The following is a 12248-nucleotide window of genomic DNA, read 5'->3' as shown; positions in this document are numbered from 1 at the left end:
ATACTCCTTCAAAATAAAGACACCCGAAACGTATATATGCCCTTCCTGTAGAGAATAAAAGCACACAGCTATAACTAATATTAAATAAGTCTTCACTGGTTCCGCTTGAAACACTCAGTATCGATAGAAATGGTTATTAATGCAACGCCTGCATTGCTATCTCTCATATGTGTGTTAGACAAGAGGGAGATATTACTGCACAACAATACAATAACACAAACAGTTTATTTGAGCGCGCAGACAAGGTTGTTAGTCAGAAACAAAACGTCTCCATCAGCTAAACACTACGATATGGCCACTTTAAAAGAAAGGAAAACAAATAAAACTAAACATTAAGTACACAATATACACACGAGAAGCACATTTGTTTAGTCTCAAAGAACACAAAAGGACAGAGTTCAACATACAATATTCATTTTTTTAATAACAAAGAAAAAATGTATAAACCCTGTCAATCTAACATTTTAATTTTTTGCCTGTAAGGTGCACCTCTGGTATCAGGAGACTAGTGATACAAAGGGGGGGGGGGGGGGTACAGTCGGTCTGTCAGGTGTGATCATGATGACGAACGTACGGAGATGTTTCCTATAAAAAACAACGGAGATAAAAATGTCTATAAAACACGATGTGGAAATAGCAAAGAGTGTTCATTGAATGAGAGAAAAAAAGGGAACAAATATGAAATTCAAGTATCAAAATAAACTAAGACGAGCTGAGAAAAAGGTCAATTACAAAGGTAGTAAAAATCATGGGGGGAGAGGAACACAGCGACACAATCAACAATACATTAGGCAACATTTCTCATTTGTTTAAGGCAGTCGATTAAAGAAAAAAAAAACCGAGGCATCTTCTTCATTTCAAAGTTAAAAAAAGAACTCGTCACCAGACAGAATGACTAGGAGGAAACTAAAGCCCTTCAGTTTGACTTGTCTTCTGACATCCGAGTGAGAAAAGAGTTCATATCGACAGCGGTGGAGTTTGTGCTCTCTGGATATATTTTGGTCTTCTTCACAGTGAGGTTTCGTCAGGGCTTTTTATTTCTTAAGGCTGATGCATCCAGAGCGCCGAGAGCCACGCTCAGCCTTATTGTCTGGCACGGGGAAAAAATTAAAATAAAATTCTAAAAGGGTCGGCCCGTGTCTGTGAGGGCGAGGAGGAAGAGGAGGAGAAGGAGGAGGAAGAGGAGGCTCAGCGGTTTCCCTTCATGGCCTCCTTGGACGCCAGGATGAGCGGCGTGAGGCTGGAGAGCGGCTTCGCCAGCTTCAGGAACGGATGCTGAGGAAGAGGAGGAGGAAGAGGAAGATGAAGAGGGGAAAGATCATTTTAATAAAGTACTTTTTTTGCTATCCAAACACGGGAGGACTGAATGGAGGTGAGGACGTTCCTCTCACCTGCAGCAGCTCTTTGCCTCCGCCTCTTTTCTCCACGTCCATCTCCAAGCAGCGGTTGAGGAAATCTCTGAAGACCGGAGACAACTTCTCCGGGTTCTGGAGCTCAGGGGTTCCGTTTGTAGCGATCAGGTATAAAGCCTGAGGAGAGGGGGGAGAGAGAGAAGGAGGGAGATAGAAAGAGAGAGAGAGAGAAAGGTAAAATGTGTTAATGTGTCCGCGTCTAAAAAAAAAAAACTACCATGAAATGATAAATAAATATTATTATCTTCTTTCACAGAGTTAAATCTTTTAACCAACTTCTGTCCTGATCATAACGTCAAAATAATCATTTATTTTATATATTCTAACCCTTTAAGTATCAGTATGTTCATGGAACTACTTTTTCTGTTCTATTAATCCAACGTCAGTCCTGAAAGGTGTCGTTTTAAAGTGTCTGTATTTTTAAAAAAGCACTTTATTATAGACTTTTTTCAGTTTACTAAGATTGAACATCTAAGATAAAAACAAAGACGCCCAGAAGGGTCGACGGTGCTTCCACTCACTCGCAGCGGGTTCTCGTTCAGGTACGGCGGCTCTCCCTCCACCATCTCGATGGCCATGATTCCCAGAGACCAGATGTCCACTTTGGGCCCGTAGGCCTTCCGGGTCACCACCTCCGGCGCCATCCAGTACGGCGTCCCCACCATGGTGCTGCGCTTGCTCTGCTCCGGCGTGATCTGGGCGCAGAAGCCAAAGTCGGCTGTCGAAGAAGCAAAACAATAAATATATATATGTGTATATACACGGATGTGAGATTGACAGGCGGCGGCGGCGGCGACACGGGACTCACTCAGCTTGACGGAGCCGTCCATCCCCAGCAGCACGTTGTCGCTCTTGATGTCTCGATGGATGACTTGGTTCGCGTGCAGGAACTCCAGCGCTTGTAAACACTGCGAGGTAAAGAGTTAAGAGGGAGGATGGGATGTTTAGAAGTGTGGTTTTAAGGAGTGTTTTACTCCACTGGATGGAGCTAGAGACAGGAGAACCAGCTGTGAACGTATTTTAGAGTTTATTTAGAACATCTTCGCTTCTTTCTCTTCATGTCAGACATATTTCTCCGCTCTCTGCTCACACACCAGACTCCATTCACAAAAACACTGATTTAACCTCTCAGAGCTCTGGAGCTGCTGGTCTGCTGCTGCACTCATCTGATAGTTAGTTAGTGTTATTGTGTGACTTTGGTGTGGTAAAGGGTTAGTTCGGATTCACCAAAGTCACACAACAACACACTAACTAACCGATTGATTCAGCAGCAGAGCAGCAGCTTGTGTGCTCTGAGAGGTTAAATCAGTGTTTTTGTGAATGGAGTCTGGTGTGTGTGCAGAGAGCAGCGATAACAGCTTCAGTCAGGGAGGTGTGTCTGACATCAAGGTGAAGATGTTCTAAATACAGCGTTCACTTAGATTGATAGAGCTTCTTTGAGGAGTCCACAGCCGCGGCTAGAGCGGCGTACCTCTCGGCAGACGGCGGCTATCTGGGCCTCGTCCATGCACGTCTCCGTCACCACGTCTGTCAGCGAGCCGCCGGCCAGATACTCCATCACCACGAACAGCTCCTCCGCCATCAAGAAACTGAAAAAAACACACACACACACACACACACACAACATCACACACTGCTGCCAGCTCTGTGATTGTGGCAGAACTTCTCTCGGGTCTCTTCGGGTCTGACCTGTCCACAAAGTTGACGATGTTCGGGTTCTTCATCTCCTTCATCACGAGGATCTCGTTGATGATCAGCTCCTTCTTCGGCTGCTTCTGGAGGTTGATCTGTTTAATGGCGACCTGTCAAAAGAACGCGGGAGAGAGAAGATATTATACATATATATTAATATATATATGTAAACGACATCAGCTCTAGCTATGCTCTCTTTTCCTTCGGTCTTCACAGCAGCTGCATTGGTTTATGATGCACGTTTAACTGCTTTTCCCTTTTAAAATAAAACACTTAAAGGAAAATGATGCAACTTTTGAAGGAAGAGAAACACATTTTCCTGACAAATGCATTCAGAAAAATGTCTCTTGCTCGATTCCACGTCGTCCAGACGTGTCGATACGACGTCACTCGGTCTGGATGCTGACGCTGACTCACGTCTTCTACCTTTAAACAGACGTTGCTGTCTAACTAACTACTACTGTCAGTATTTACCATCATCTCTTAATCATCACTTGATAATTATTACTTGCTGTTAAACTTTCATGAGTCATTGTTTTGTCAACGTCCTGAGCTCCACTACTTCACTGTTGTGTCTTTTCTTTTCTCTCTTTACCTCCTGCCCCGTGGCGACGTCGATGGCCGTGAACACCGTTCCCGACGCCCTGCGGGACAAAACCAGACCAGAGATTCACTTCACGGCACATTTTTTATACTTCATACTCGGCGACTCGCAACAAAACTAATACATAAATAAACTAAATAGCACTCAACGTAAGAGGAGCAGTTTGTATTTTAGATTTTAGTCAAAGTGTGAGCACATGGTGGCTGAAGGTTTAAGTAGACAAACAAAAAAAGAACAAATTCAATTGAGAAAAGACGGCTCTATTATTAATATTATCATCATTAAAAGTGATATTCATGATAGTAGTTCACATTGAAACTCACCCCTGGCCGATCTTTTCATATCTGGTGTACTTCTTCTTGGGATCTCCGATGCTGACTATCGTTCCTGCGAGAACAAAAGATAAAACGTTCACGCGCGTGAAGGAAGCGACGCAGCAGCATAAATAAATGCTTCAAGCGGCTCGACTGCCGGACACGGCGGGTCGGGTTTTTACTCAGTTTGTCCATGATCTCCTCGTCCGTCATCTTGCCCTTCTTCTTCTGCCGGTCCGCCGCCTTGGAGGCGGCGTCTCCGTCCGAACACGCGCTCGGAGCCGGGATGGGGTCGATGACCGAGCGGGTGTACACCTACACAACGACAACAACAAACAAACAAACAAATACATTTTGAGTTCACGGAGACGGAATACGAGAAAAAACGACGACCGCGACGCCGCGGAGGCGACTCACGCTCTTCGTGTACTCCGGTCTCGGCGCCACGATCGGGGGAGGAGCTTCATCGTCGTCTTCGTCGTCGTCGATGTCTTTGATCGGAGAAGACGGCTCGGTGCCTTTTTTGACGGGCTGGTTTTAGAGCGAAAGGGGAAAAAAAGGGCGGGTTTATCTTTTAGAAGATTGAAAAATATATATTTTTAAAACAGTATTTCTGTTTAAATACTTACGGACTGAGGCCCGGGAGTGAAAGCGTCTTTTTCTGTGAACAACAAAAACAAAAGAGGGCGGAGACAAAAGATGTTTTATGAGTTGTTGTCATCACAGATTTAAAAAAACACACAAGTTTGGACTCGCCAGGTTATTAAGGACGTCAACGATTAACCACAGAGGACGTGTTTTTGACCGGTTACACAAACACTTTTATTGTATGTTAGTGTAACAGAGTTCAAAGCGCAGAAGGGAAAAGGCAGACAAACATGAGCCTTGAAAACGTTTCTACGAGCCGAGGAGGCCGGTCTTCATGGAGCCGATCGAGCGATTTAGAAAGAGCGTCACGCTGATGAAGATCTCTTCACTCGTGACCTGATCAAAGGTCTGAACCTCAGCAGAGCCGACAGAAAATAAAAGGGAAAGGCATTCACAATATTCAAATGAAACAAAACAGAAATAGAGCTTCGATATGCGGCGCCGGAGTAAAAGGAAAAGCGCCTCTTGTATTTTTTGCCACTTTTTTTTTTACAGAAAGAATAAACCGCTAATTACAGAAAATTAACCGCCACTGACGTCTTTGTTATATTGATGAAACTTCTGACTTCTTACAGTCTTTAGTCGACTGTCTTTGTCTGTGCATCGGACTCTGATGTGTGTACTAAACAGATTCTGACCTTCTACAACTTTATTCAACCTAAAAGCATGTAAGGCCAAATCAAAACAGAGAGTCGTCCTCTCAGACACGACTGGACCCGAGGTTACAAACGTTTAAACAAAGATAATATTGATCAAATTCCTCTTCATGAGGAAAGAAAAAAAGCTTATCTCCTTGAAGACGAAGGGGTGAAGTATCATTTCAAACAATAATTAACTTGTGCCGACAAACGAGTCCCTCATTTATCTTGAATTTAACAACTTGACTAATGAGTATTGTCCTCTGCAGCAAAGGTCCGACTCACCAGAAGACGAGAAGCTGAGGTACTTCTGGCGGCCGTTGCCGGTGGAGTCGTAGAACTTGAGGACGTCGAGCACGGCCTGCGGGTTTTTCTTCTGCTCCGACTTGGTGATGTTGGAGGTCTGGAGCAGCCGAGCCCATTGCTCCGGCATTCCCTGTGTGGGACGAAGACGACGTGGTGTCAAAATGGCGCAGAGTGAGATGCGATAATAACGCACGAGGTGAGAGAAAAGCCCAAAACTCACAGTGAACTCTCCCGTGACGGCGTCAAACCCAACATGGATGGTGTGTTCAAAATCTGAAGGCGGTGAGATCTCCGGTCGCTCCTTGTCTCGATCTTTCTTTCTAGCGCCTTAAAAGCAACCAAAACAAATGTAAAACACTCAATTTCATCAATCGCAAAACAAATCATGCACTTTAAAAGAGTTAAATGTCTCCAAATCTCACCCTTTTCAGCGCCAGAGAAGATTGAGATGATCTTGTTGCGAGGTTTCCTCTCCTCAGGCACGGAGGGCAGGGGTTTGGAGCTGTGGTTGGCCGAGAGGGAGTCTTTGCCGGAGCCGGTGCTGAAGATGGTGCTGCTCATCCTCACCGGGGGAGCGGGGGGTTTGTCCTCGGGGTCTCCGTTGTCACACATCACTGGAGGTTGGTAGCGGGCGGCGGCGGGGACGGCAAACAGAGAGAGAGCGAAGCGGCGCTCACATCGACTCGAGGCGTGCTCATGCGCTCACGGGAGGATGCGCCCGAGAATGAAAAAGGAAGCACCGAGTGGTACCTGGAAGGGAAAAGCAGACATTAAACAAACAATACAAAGTCTACACATGTGGGGAAGCAACCGCTCCTGTAAAACAAGGTAGTGGCGTGTTTTATTGAAGCCGTATAGTGCTAAACGTGAAGCTGGTTTAGTGATTGACGACTTGGAAACTCACCAGTTATTCAAGAGCCCTACTACAAATTTGATGTAATTGTTCTGTATTTGATTATTTACTTTAATTTATTTTATACTTGTATTCCACAACATTTCAGAGGTAAATATTGTGCTTTTTACTTCCCTACACATGTTTGACAATATTAGTTACTCTGCAGATTCAGATTAATTACCACAAATATATGACTCAACTAATAAAATATGATCTTTTCATTATGAATTTAAGCTCTTATGTAACATCAAGTAGGAACAAGTAACTGCATCTTTATTATTATAAGTTGATGCATCAGTAATTATAACCCAGTTACATTGTTTACATTATTCTGAAACGTTGTACATATTAAGTACTTTTACTTTTTGGTACTTGAAGTATATTGTAATGGTAATATTCAACTTTTTTCCAGATAAGTGGATCCACATCAAACACATGAATGGTCATTAACACATTGAGATATTCATCACTGCAGTCCACAAGTCCACTGTGATTATGAATTAGAGTGCATACTTTAATGTACTTTTACTTCAGTAAAGGACCTGAATATTTTTTTGTTGACAAGATTAAAACGATTAAAAAAATTAAGATTTATACAATTACCTTATATACAGCTTCCTTATTAATTCAGTATTTTTTTGCATTTTATTTAATATTTTCATTTATTGTTTCTTCTATACAGGTTTCTTTTTGAATTCAAATACATTTTACATGTTTTTTTAGCATCTCATTTTAATTGTCATTTATTTTTAACAGCTTTCTTTATTCATTCAGATATATATTTTTTATATTTACATTTTAATTTCCTTCTATACAGCATTCTTTGAAATGCAGACTCATTTAAGATACTCTATATATTTTACACATTTTAATCACATTGACATTCAGCGCTTTATACTTCATTTAACGACATTTATGTCCCAAAAAAAAACATAAAGAGTGAACAACAGGGGCGGCTAAGCTACCTAGCAGCTAACGCTAACGAGCTACTGAAGCTATAGCTAACTAGCCCGGCAACCAAAAGTTGACGGTTTCCTTCGCGACAACTTTGACGTCGCCGTTAAGATGATTTTAAAAACAACCCGGAGTGGACTTCTTCCAACAAATATTAAAAAGGAGTGTTTCTCTTTATTATTGTAATAACGGACGAGCGGAGCTCACCGGTTATAACTTCAACAGAACTTCACGAGACGATCCTCGACGGTTTGGAAAACGTTTGTAAAAACCGTTGAAAGCAGAACTTCCTCCGTTACGTTATGAAGCAACGGGAACCGGCGAGAAAGGATAAATATTTAAATAAAAAAATGTGGCCACAAACTATTTACAAAGGGCAACTTTTCCTCTATCGTTTATCGGGCCTCGGGTAATTCCGTTGTGGCGAAGAGGAAACGGAACTGCGCACCCTGAGCTCCAAAATACTTTCAAAATAAAGGCCGAGAGAGAAGTTTATAGTAGTTTATATTTTTTTAAAGTTTGTTTTTCAGCCAAATAGTCAGACCTTTTGGAAATAGGCGCATATACATGCACTTTTGGGTTGCCTCGATAATAATTCGGATATATTGCACATATTTTTTACAGCATTTTATTTTGTATCGTCATTGTATTTCCCTTCTATTCAGCTTCCTGGCCAGCACGGGGCCGCTGGGCAACAGCACGTTAATGGATAGATGAATACAAGTACAACAGGACAGAGTATTTGTGTAACATATGTACAGGTTTGTATATATACACATATGTGCATATGTATGTGGGCGTATGTTAGTGCATGCATGTGTATACATGTACATTTATACATGGGTATGGGCATGTGTATATATGTCAGCGTATACGTGTGTATGTGTATATGTACATTTATACATGCATACTTATATGCGTGTACGAACGTGGGTCCATTGCTCCACTAGTAAGCATTACATTTGTTTGCAACGACTGCTTTTAGTGGAATTTTTGTATGAAGAAAAAAAAACTAAGATAAGTAAAAGGATAACAATCATCTTGGGTTATGCTTCTACTTCTGAACCAAGATTATCAGAGGAGGGAAAATACTTCACAGCAATTGGGATCAATCACAACACAGATGTTTATTTACAGTAAATGAGACATTTTCCAAGAACCTTTTTGTTCACTGGATTATTTCACAGAGCAAAACTAGAAACCTCCTTAATTTAAGAAAATTAGACTGATGTAAAATATATTATGTTTGCATGACTCCCTGTTAAGATGTTCTATGTATTTCTCATTTAAAAGAATTCATATACACATAAGGACCATGAACTGTTTGATGAGAGGTACGTTGTCGTTTTAAATGATGCGGTGTTCCCACATGTGTTTGGACAGAGCCGCGCAGCAGAGCATTGTGACCAGGAGGGTTGCACCGCACACGGGCGCCACCAAAGACCCGTCGCCCACTGGAAACTGAACCTTCACGAGGCCTCGCTCCTACGGGATGCAAGAGGAGCTTTGAGTGATAAAAAAGAAAAAGCAACAGGAGACAATTGTAATCAATAAACAAATGACAGATTTATACCTGATGACGGAGTTTAACCCACGGACATGTGCTGGAATTGTCGTGAGTACAGGGGGCGTCCACGACCAGATGAGGCTCCACGTTGTGAAGCTGCAAACCTAGAGAGAAGAAAGAAGTTTAGATGAAGGACAGACGATTAGAACTGCAAAGACGTGCAGAAAATTACTAATAATCTACAGTCGTTTTTTTTATGACCTTTCGTAGTCAGGTTATTGTTTTAAACAATATAAGCTATTGCTATATTCTTAACTAAAATTAAAGAACATACATAAAAAATCTACTAAAACATATATGTATATAGTTAGTGAGAAAAGAGACATGCATTGACTACGGAATAAAAATCACCTGCTTACATTTTTCAGTCCGCAGCAGCAGCTCTGGATGTTCTATTTCGACAGATGTGAACGTTTGGCCATCGTAAGAAGGCTCGTGGTAGCGACCGTGAATGGGGATCGTTACTTTCAGTCTGGGAGTTGGTCCGACGAGGGTGGGATACACATATGTGATAAATCCTGCGGTCTTGTGAGCTGGCACCTCTAGGTCAATGGCTGAATCTATTAATATCTTACAGAGGGGAATACATATGTCAATACAACAGATGAATGTGTTGTGTAGTATGGGCTTTGCTTTGGCTTCAATTTCTGTCAGTCCTACCTGCCAATTGCGTTGCTCACTCAAGGATGCAAGTTGGTACGGATCCACGTAGACACCTCTGGGCCACCTGTGGACCAGCACGACTCTGACCCCACTGAGGAGCACATCTGGGCTGAGCTCTACTGTGGTGACCGCCTCCCTGAAACACACGAGAAACTCACTCATGAAGAGCCTTGAAGGGGGTTATTGTTGTGGAAAATACGCTGCAAAATACCTGTGAAAACCCTTCTTGGTGAGCTCCACTGAAACTATGGAGGATTCAAGCCACTGCTTCAGGAGACCACAGTGGCTCTCGTTCTTCTGCACATCTGCAAATATATATTTAGATTGTTTTGGTCAAGAGACTTTAGAGAGAAGACGTTTTTAAATTAAGTGATTATATCTTTGGCTGACATTATTTTTAGGTCCGATATTAAAATTAAAAAAAACTTTAAAAAAACATGAAAGATGAATTTCAAAATAAAATATGAAGAGGTTTTATTTTTAATTTAAAATGAATTTCCACCCAAGAGACTGATGGCACTTAATTATAAACATAACCATTTATGATACTTTTTTTAAAAGGTATTTTACATCTAAGAGAAGAGGCTGGTTTCTGTTCTCAGCCAGAAAAACAGGTTTTGGTTAAACACAACTAACTTTACTTGGCGTTTATCAGTTTCACTCAGGAGGTCTAACACTATAAAATGTTACTTTACCTTTTTGCATAAAACAATGAAATGTCGACAAACACGCGAAAACAGTAAAAAGTAAAAAATACATCAAAATTAGTGTCGGCAAACGACAAAAAGCGTTTTAAGTTACTTCCAATGTGTATGTAGCTAGCTGCTCATGCTCTGTTTACGGAAACGATTGCTGAAGGACCCCATTGCCCTTTTAGGAATGCTGAGATAGCGCCTGACCAAAAAAAAAAGGAAAGTGTTTTCGCTCCGATGCTGAAATAACGTATAAAACAGGGTGGTGGTTAGACAAACATATCCATCATTTCTGTCACCGTGAGCAAAACAATATAATTTATAAAAATATTTACTATAAATATAGACAGGCGTTGGGCAAGACAGTTAAGTTCGGGGTTGATCCCAACGAGTCGGCGCTGAAGCTAGTCAAACGCATTTATATGAAAATATATAATATTTAATATGGTTTAAATGTTTTAGCCCTTTCCCGCTGAACTCCAGCAGGATGAGTTTCGAGGCAAAGCGATGTGGAGTCCAGTTCAGTCCTCCCGCCATCGTTTTAATCTACGAACACAAGGAAACTAAACGAGTCCGAAAGAGAATCATCCCCGTACGAAAATTCTCGAAATATTCCGGTAAGAAAAGACAAATATTAATTTATTTGTATTTGATTTAAATCTCTTCAGACGTGGGTAAAGGAAAAATCTCTACAGCTGCAATTGTTTTTGTTTGTTTACACTTTTGTTATTGTTCCATTTTCTCGCCCTCAAAGGCTCCAGATGTGCAACTTGGCAATTAGTTGTTGGATTTAAATGGTTATATTATGCACACAATGTAAACTAAAAGGATAATGGCTTCAAAGAGGGTCCTTCATTTGTATAAACTATATCAAAACCACAATAATTTCAGTTTATATTGTATTAAATGTCCTCAAATTGCATCTTAAAGTCATGGGGATCCAACAAAAGACCACTTGGGGACAGGATCATAGGGTAAACAGTGGCATATATGGCTGGCTAATCTGACCCCGTTGACCCCTTGATTCCCATCTCCTCTTGACCCCTAGACTACTGCGTGGCCGCGGAGAGGCTGAAGTACCACCCTCGGCACCGGGACTACCTGGAGGCCGTGCCCCAGAGCCAGCTGGAGAAGCTCCACCTCATCCTGCGAGACCACATGGAGGGCCTCAGCCTGGAGCGCAGCCTGGCCTCCTTCTGCCTGGACCCCGACGAGGACCTGAACAAACTGGATGACGACGGGCTGGCCCGCAAGAAGGGCACGATGGACGAACTGTTCGAGAGGAACCGGCGGCGCAGGGACGACCCCGACTTCGTCTACGACGTGGAGAAGGATTTCGGGAAGACCGTGCAGGGGAAGTGCAGCTGGGACGAAGAGTCCGACGACGAATTTTAAAAACTCAAAATCTAACACGGCTCAAGTGTTTATTTAAGTCATGAACAGCATCTAATGTCGGGCGGTTGTTTTCAGGAAATATCTTCTTGCACACAGTCAAGTACACTCGATGAGCTGTCAGTTTATTAGGTAGTGGTATCTAGAGCTGATGCAGTCCAATGCAGCTTTTTTTGGGGGGTTTCACAGTGGTGTTGACTCGATGTTGTGAACATTTGGCAGCTACTTAAAGCGACAATATTCTGCCCACCTCATTCACAATCAATACGGGTGGATTGTATATTAGAAACAGATAAGATTTAACACATCTGCAGACTAAAGCGCCCCTGAAGTTGAACTAAAACGGTTCCAACAGTGAGCACTGTAACCTCCATGACGGTTACATTTGCAGCTTGACGGACGTAACAAGAATTAAATTATCTTCAACCCAAAGAAGTGGAGTGTTCTGTATTTCAGTGAAAGTGGATCCTT

The 12248-nt window shown here is 42.2% G+C and overlaps 3 protein-coding genes across 3 annotated transcripts; 1 reads left to right on the top strand and 2 right to left on the bottom strand.

The window, feature by feature from the left end:
• Window positions 1–206: 206 nt before the first annotated feature.
• On the bottom strand, window positions 207–7891 carry pak2b (p21 protein (Cdc42/Rac)-activated kinase 2b). Its single transcript, XM_068593040.1, has 15 exons — window positions 7671–7891; window positions 6037–6364; window positions 5835–5941; window positions 5594–5744; window positions 4652–4683; window positions 4440–4553; window positions 4205–4337; window positions 4032–4095; window positions 3700–3748; window positions 3102–3214; window positions 2884–3001; window positions 2221–2320; window positions 1934–2130; window positions 1392–1529; window positions 207–1275 (listed from the first exon to the last, which is right to left on the bottom strand). The coding sequence occupies exons 2-15, from the start codon at window positions 6224–6226 to the stop codon at window positions 1189–1191; spliced, it is 1593 nt and encodes a 530-aa protein (XP_068449141.1). The 5' UTR covers window positions 6227–6364; window positions 7671–7891; the 3' UTR covers window positions 207–1188.
• A 686-nt stretch (window positions 7892–8577) lies between these two features.
• Window positions 8578–10529, bottom strand: pigx (phosphatidylinositol glycan anchor biosynthesis, class X). Its single transcript, XM_068593066.1, has 6 exons — window positions 10389–10529; window positions 9905–9998; window positions 9691–9829; window positions 9390–9600; window positions 9037–9134; window positions 8578–8948 (listed from the first exon to the last, which is right to left on the bottom strand). The coding sequence occupies exons 1-6, from the start codon at window positions 10450–10452 to the stop codon at window positions 8811–8813; spliced, it is 744 nt and encodes a 247-aa protein (XP_068449167.1). The 5' UTR covers window positions 10453–10529; the 3' UTR covers window positions 8578–8810.
• Window positions 10530–10767: 238 nt separating this feature from the next.
• Window positions 10768–11795, top strand: cep19 (centrosomal protein 19). The gene is made up of 2 exons (XM_068593006.1): window positions 10768–11002; window positions 11434–11795. The coding sequence occupies exons 1-2, from the start codon at window positions 10873–10875 to the stop codon at window positions 11778–11780; spliced, it is 477 nt and encodes a 158-aa protein (XP_068449107.1). The 5' UTR covers window positions 10768–10872; the 3' UTR covers window positions 11781–11795.
• Window positions 11796–12248: the final 453 nt, after the last annotated feature.

This window comes from Clinocottus analis, unplaced genomic scaffold, assembly GCF_023055335.1.
Source record: "Clinocottus analis isolate CAN_PGR_092001 unplaced genomic scaffold, fCliAna1.0.p SCAF_28, whole genome shotgun sequence".
Classification (NCBI taxonomy): domain Eukaryota; kingdom Metazoa; phylum Chordata; class Actinopteri; order Perciformes; family Cottidae; genus Clinocottus; species Clinocottus analis.
Note: the sequence above shows the minus strand (reverse complement) of the source record. Positions and strands in the feature narration are given on the sequence as shown.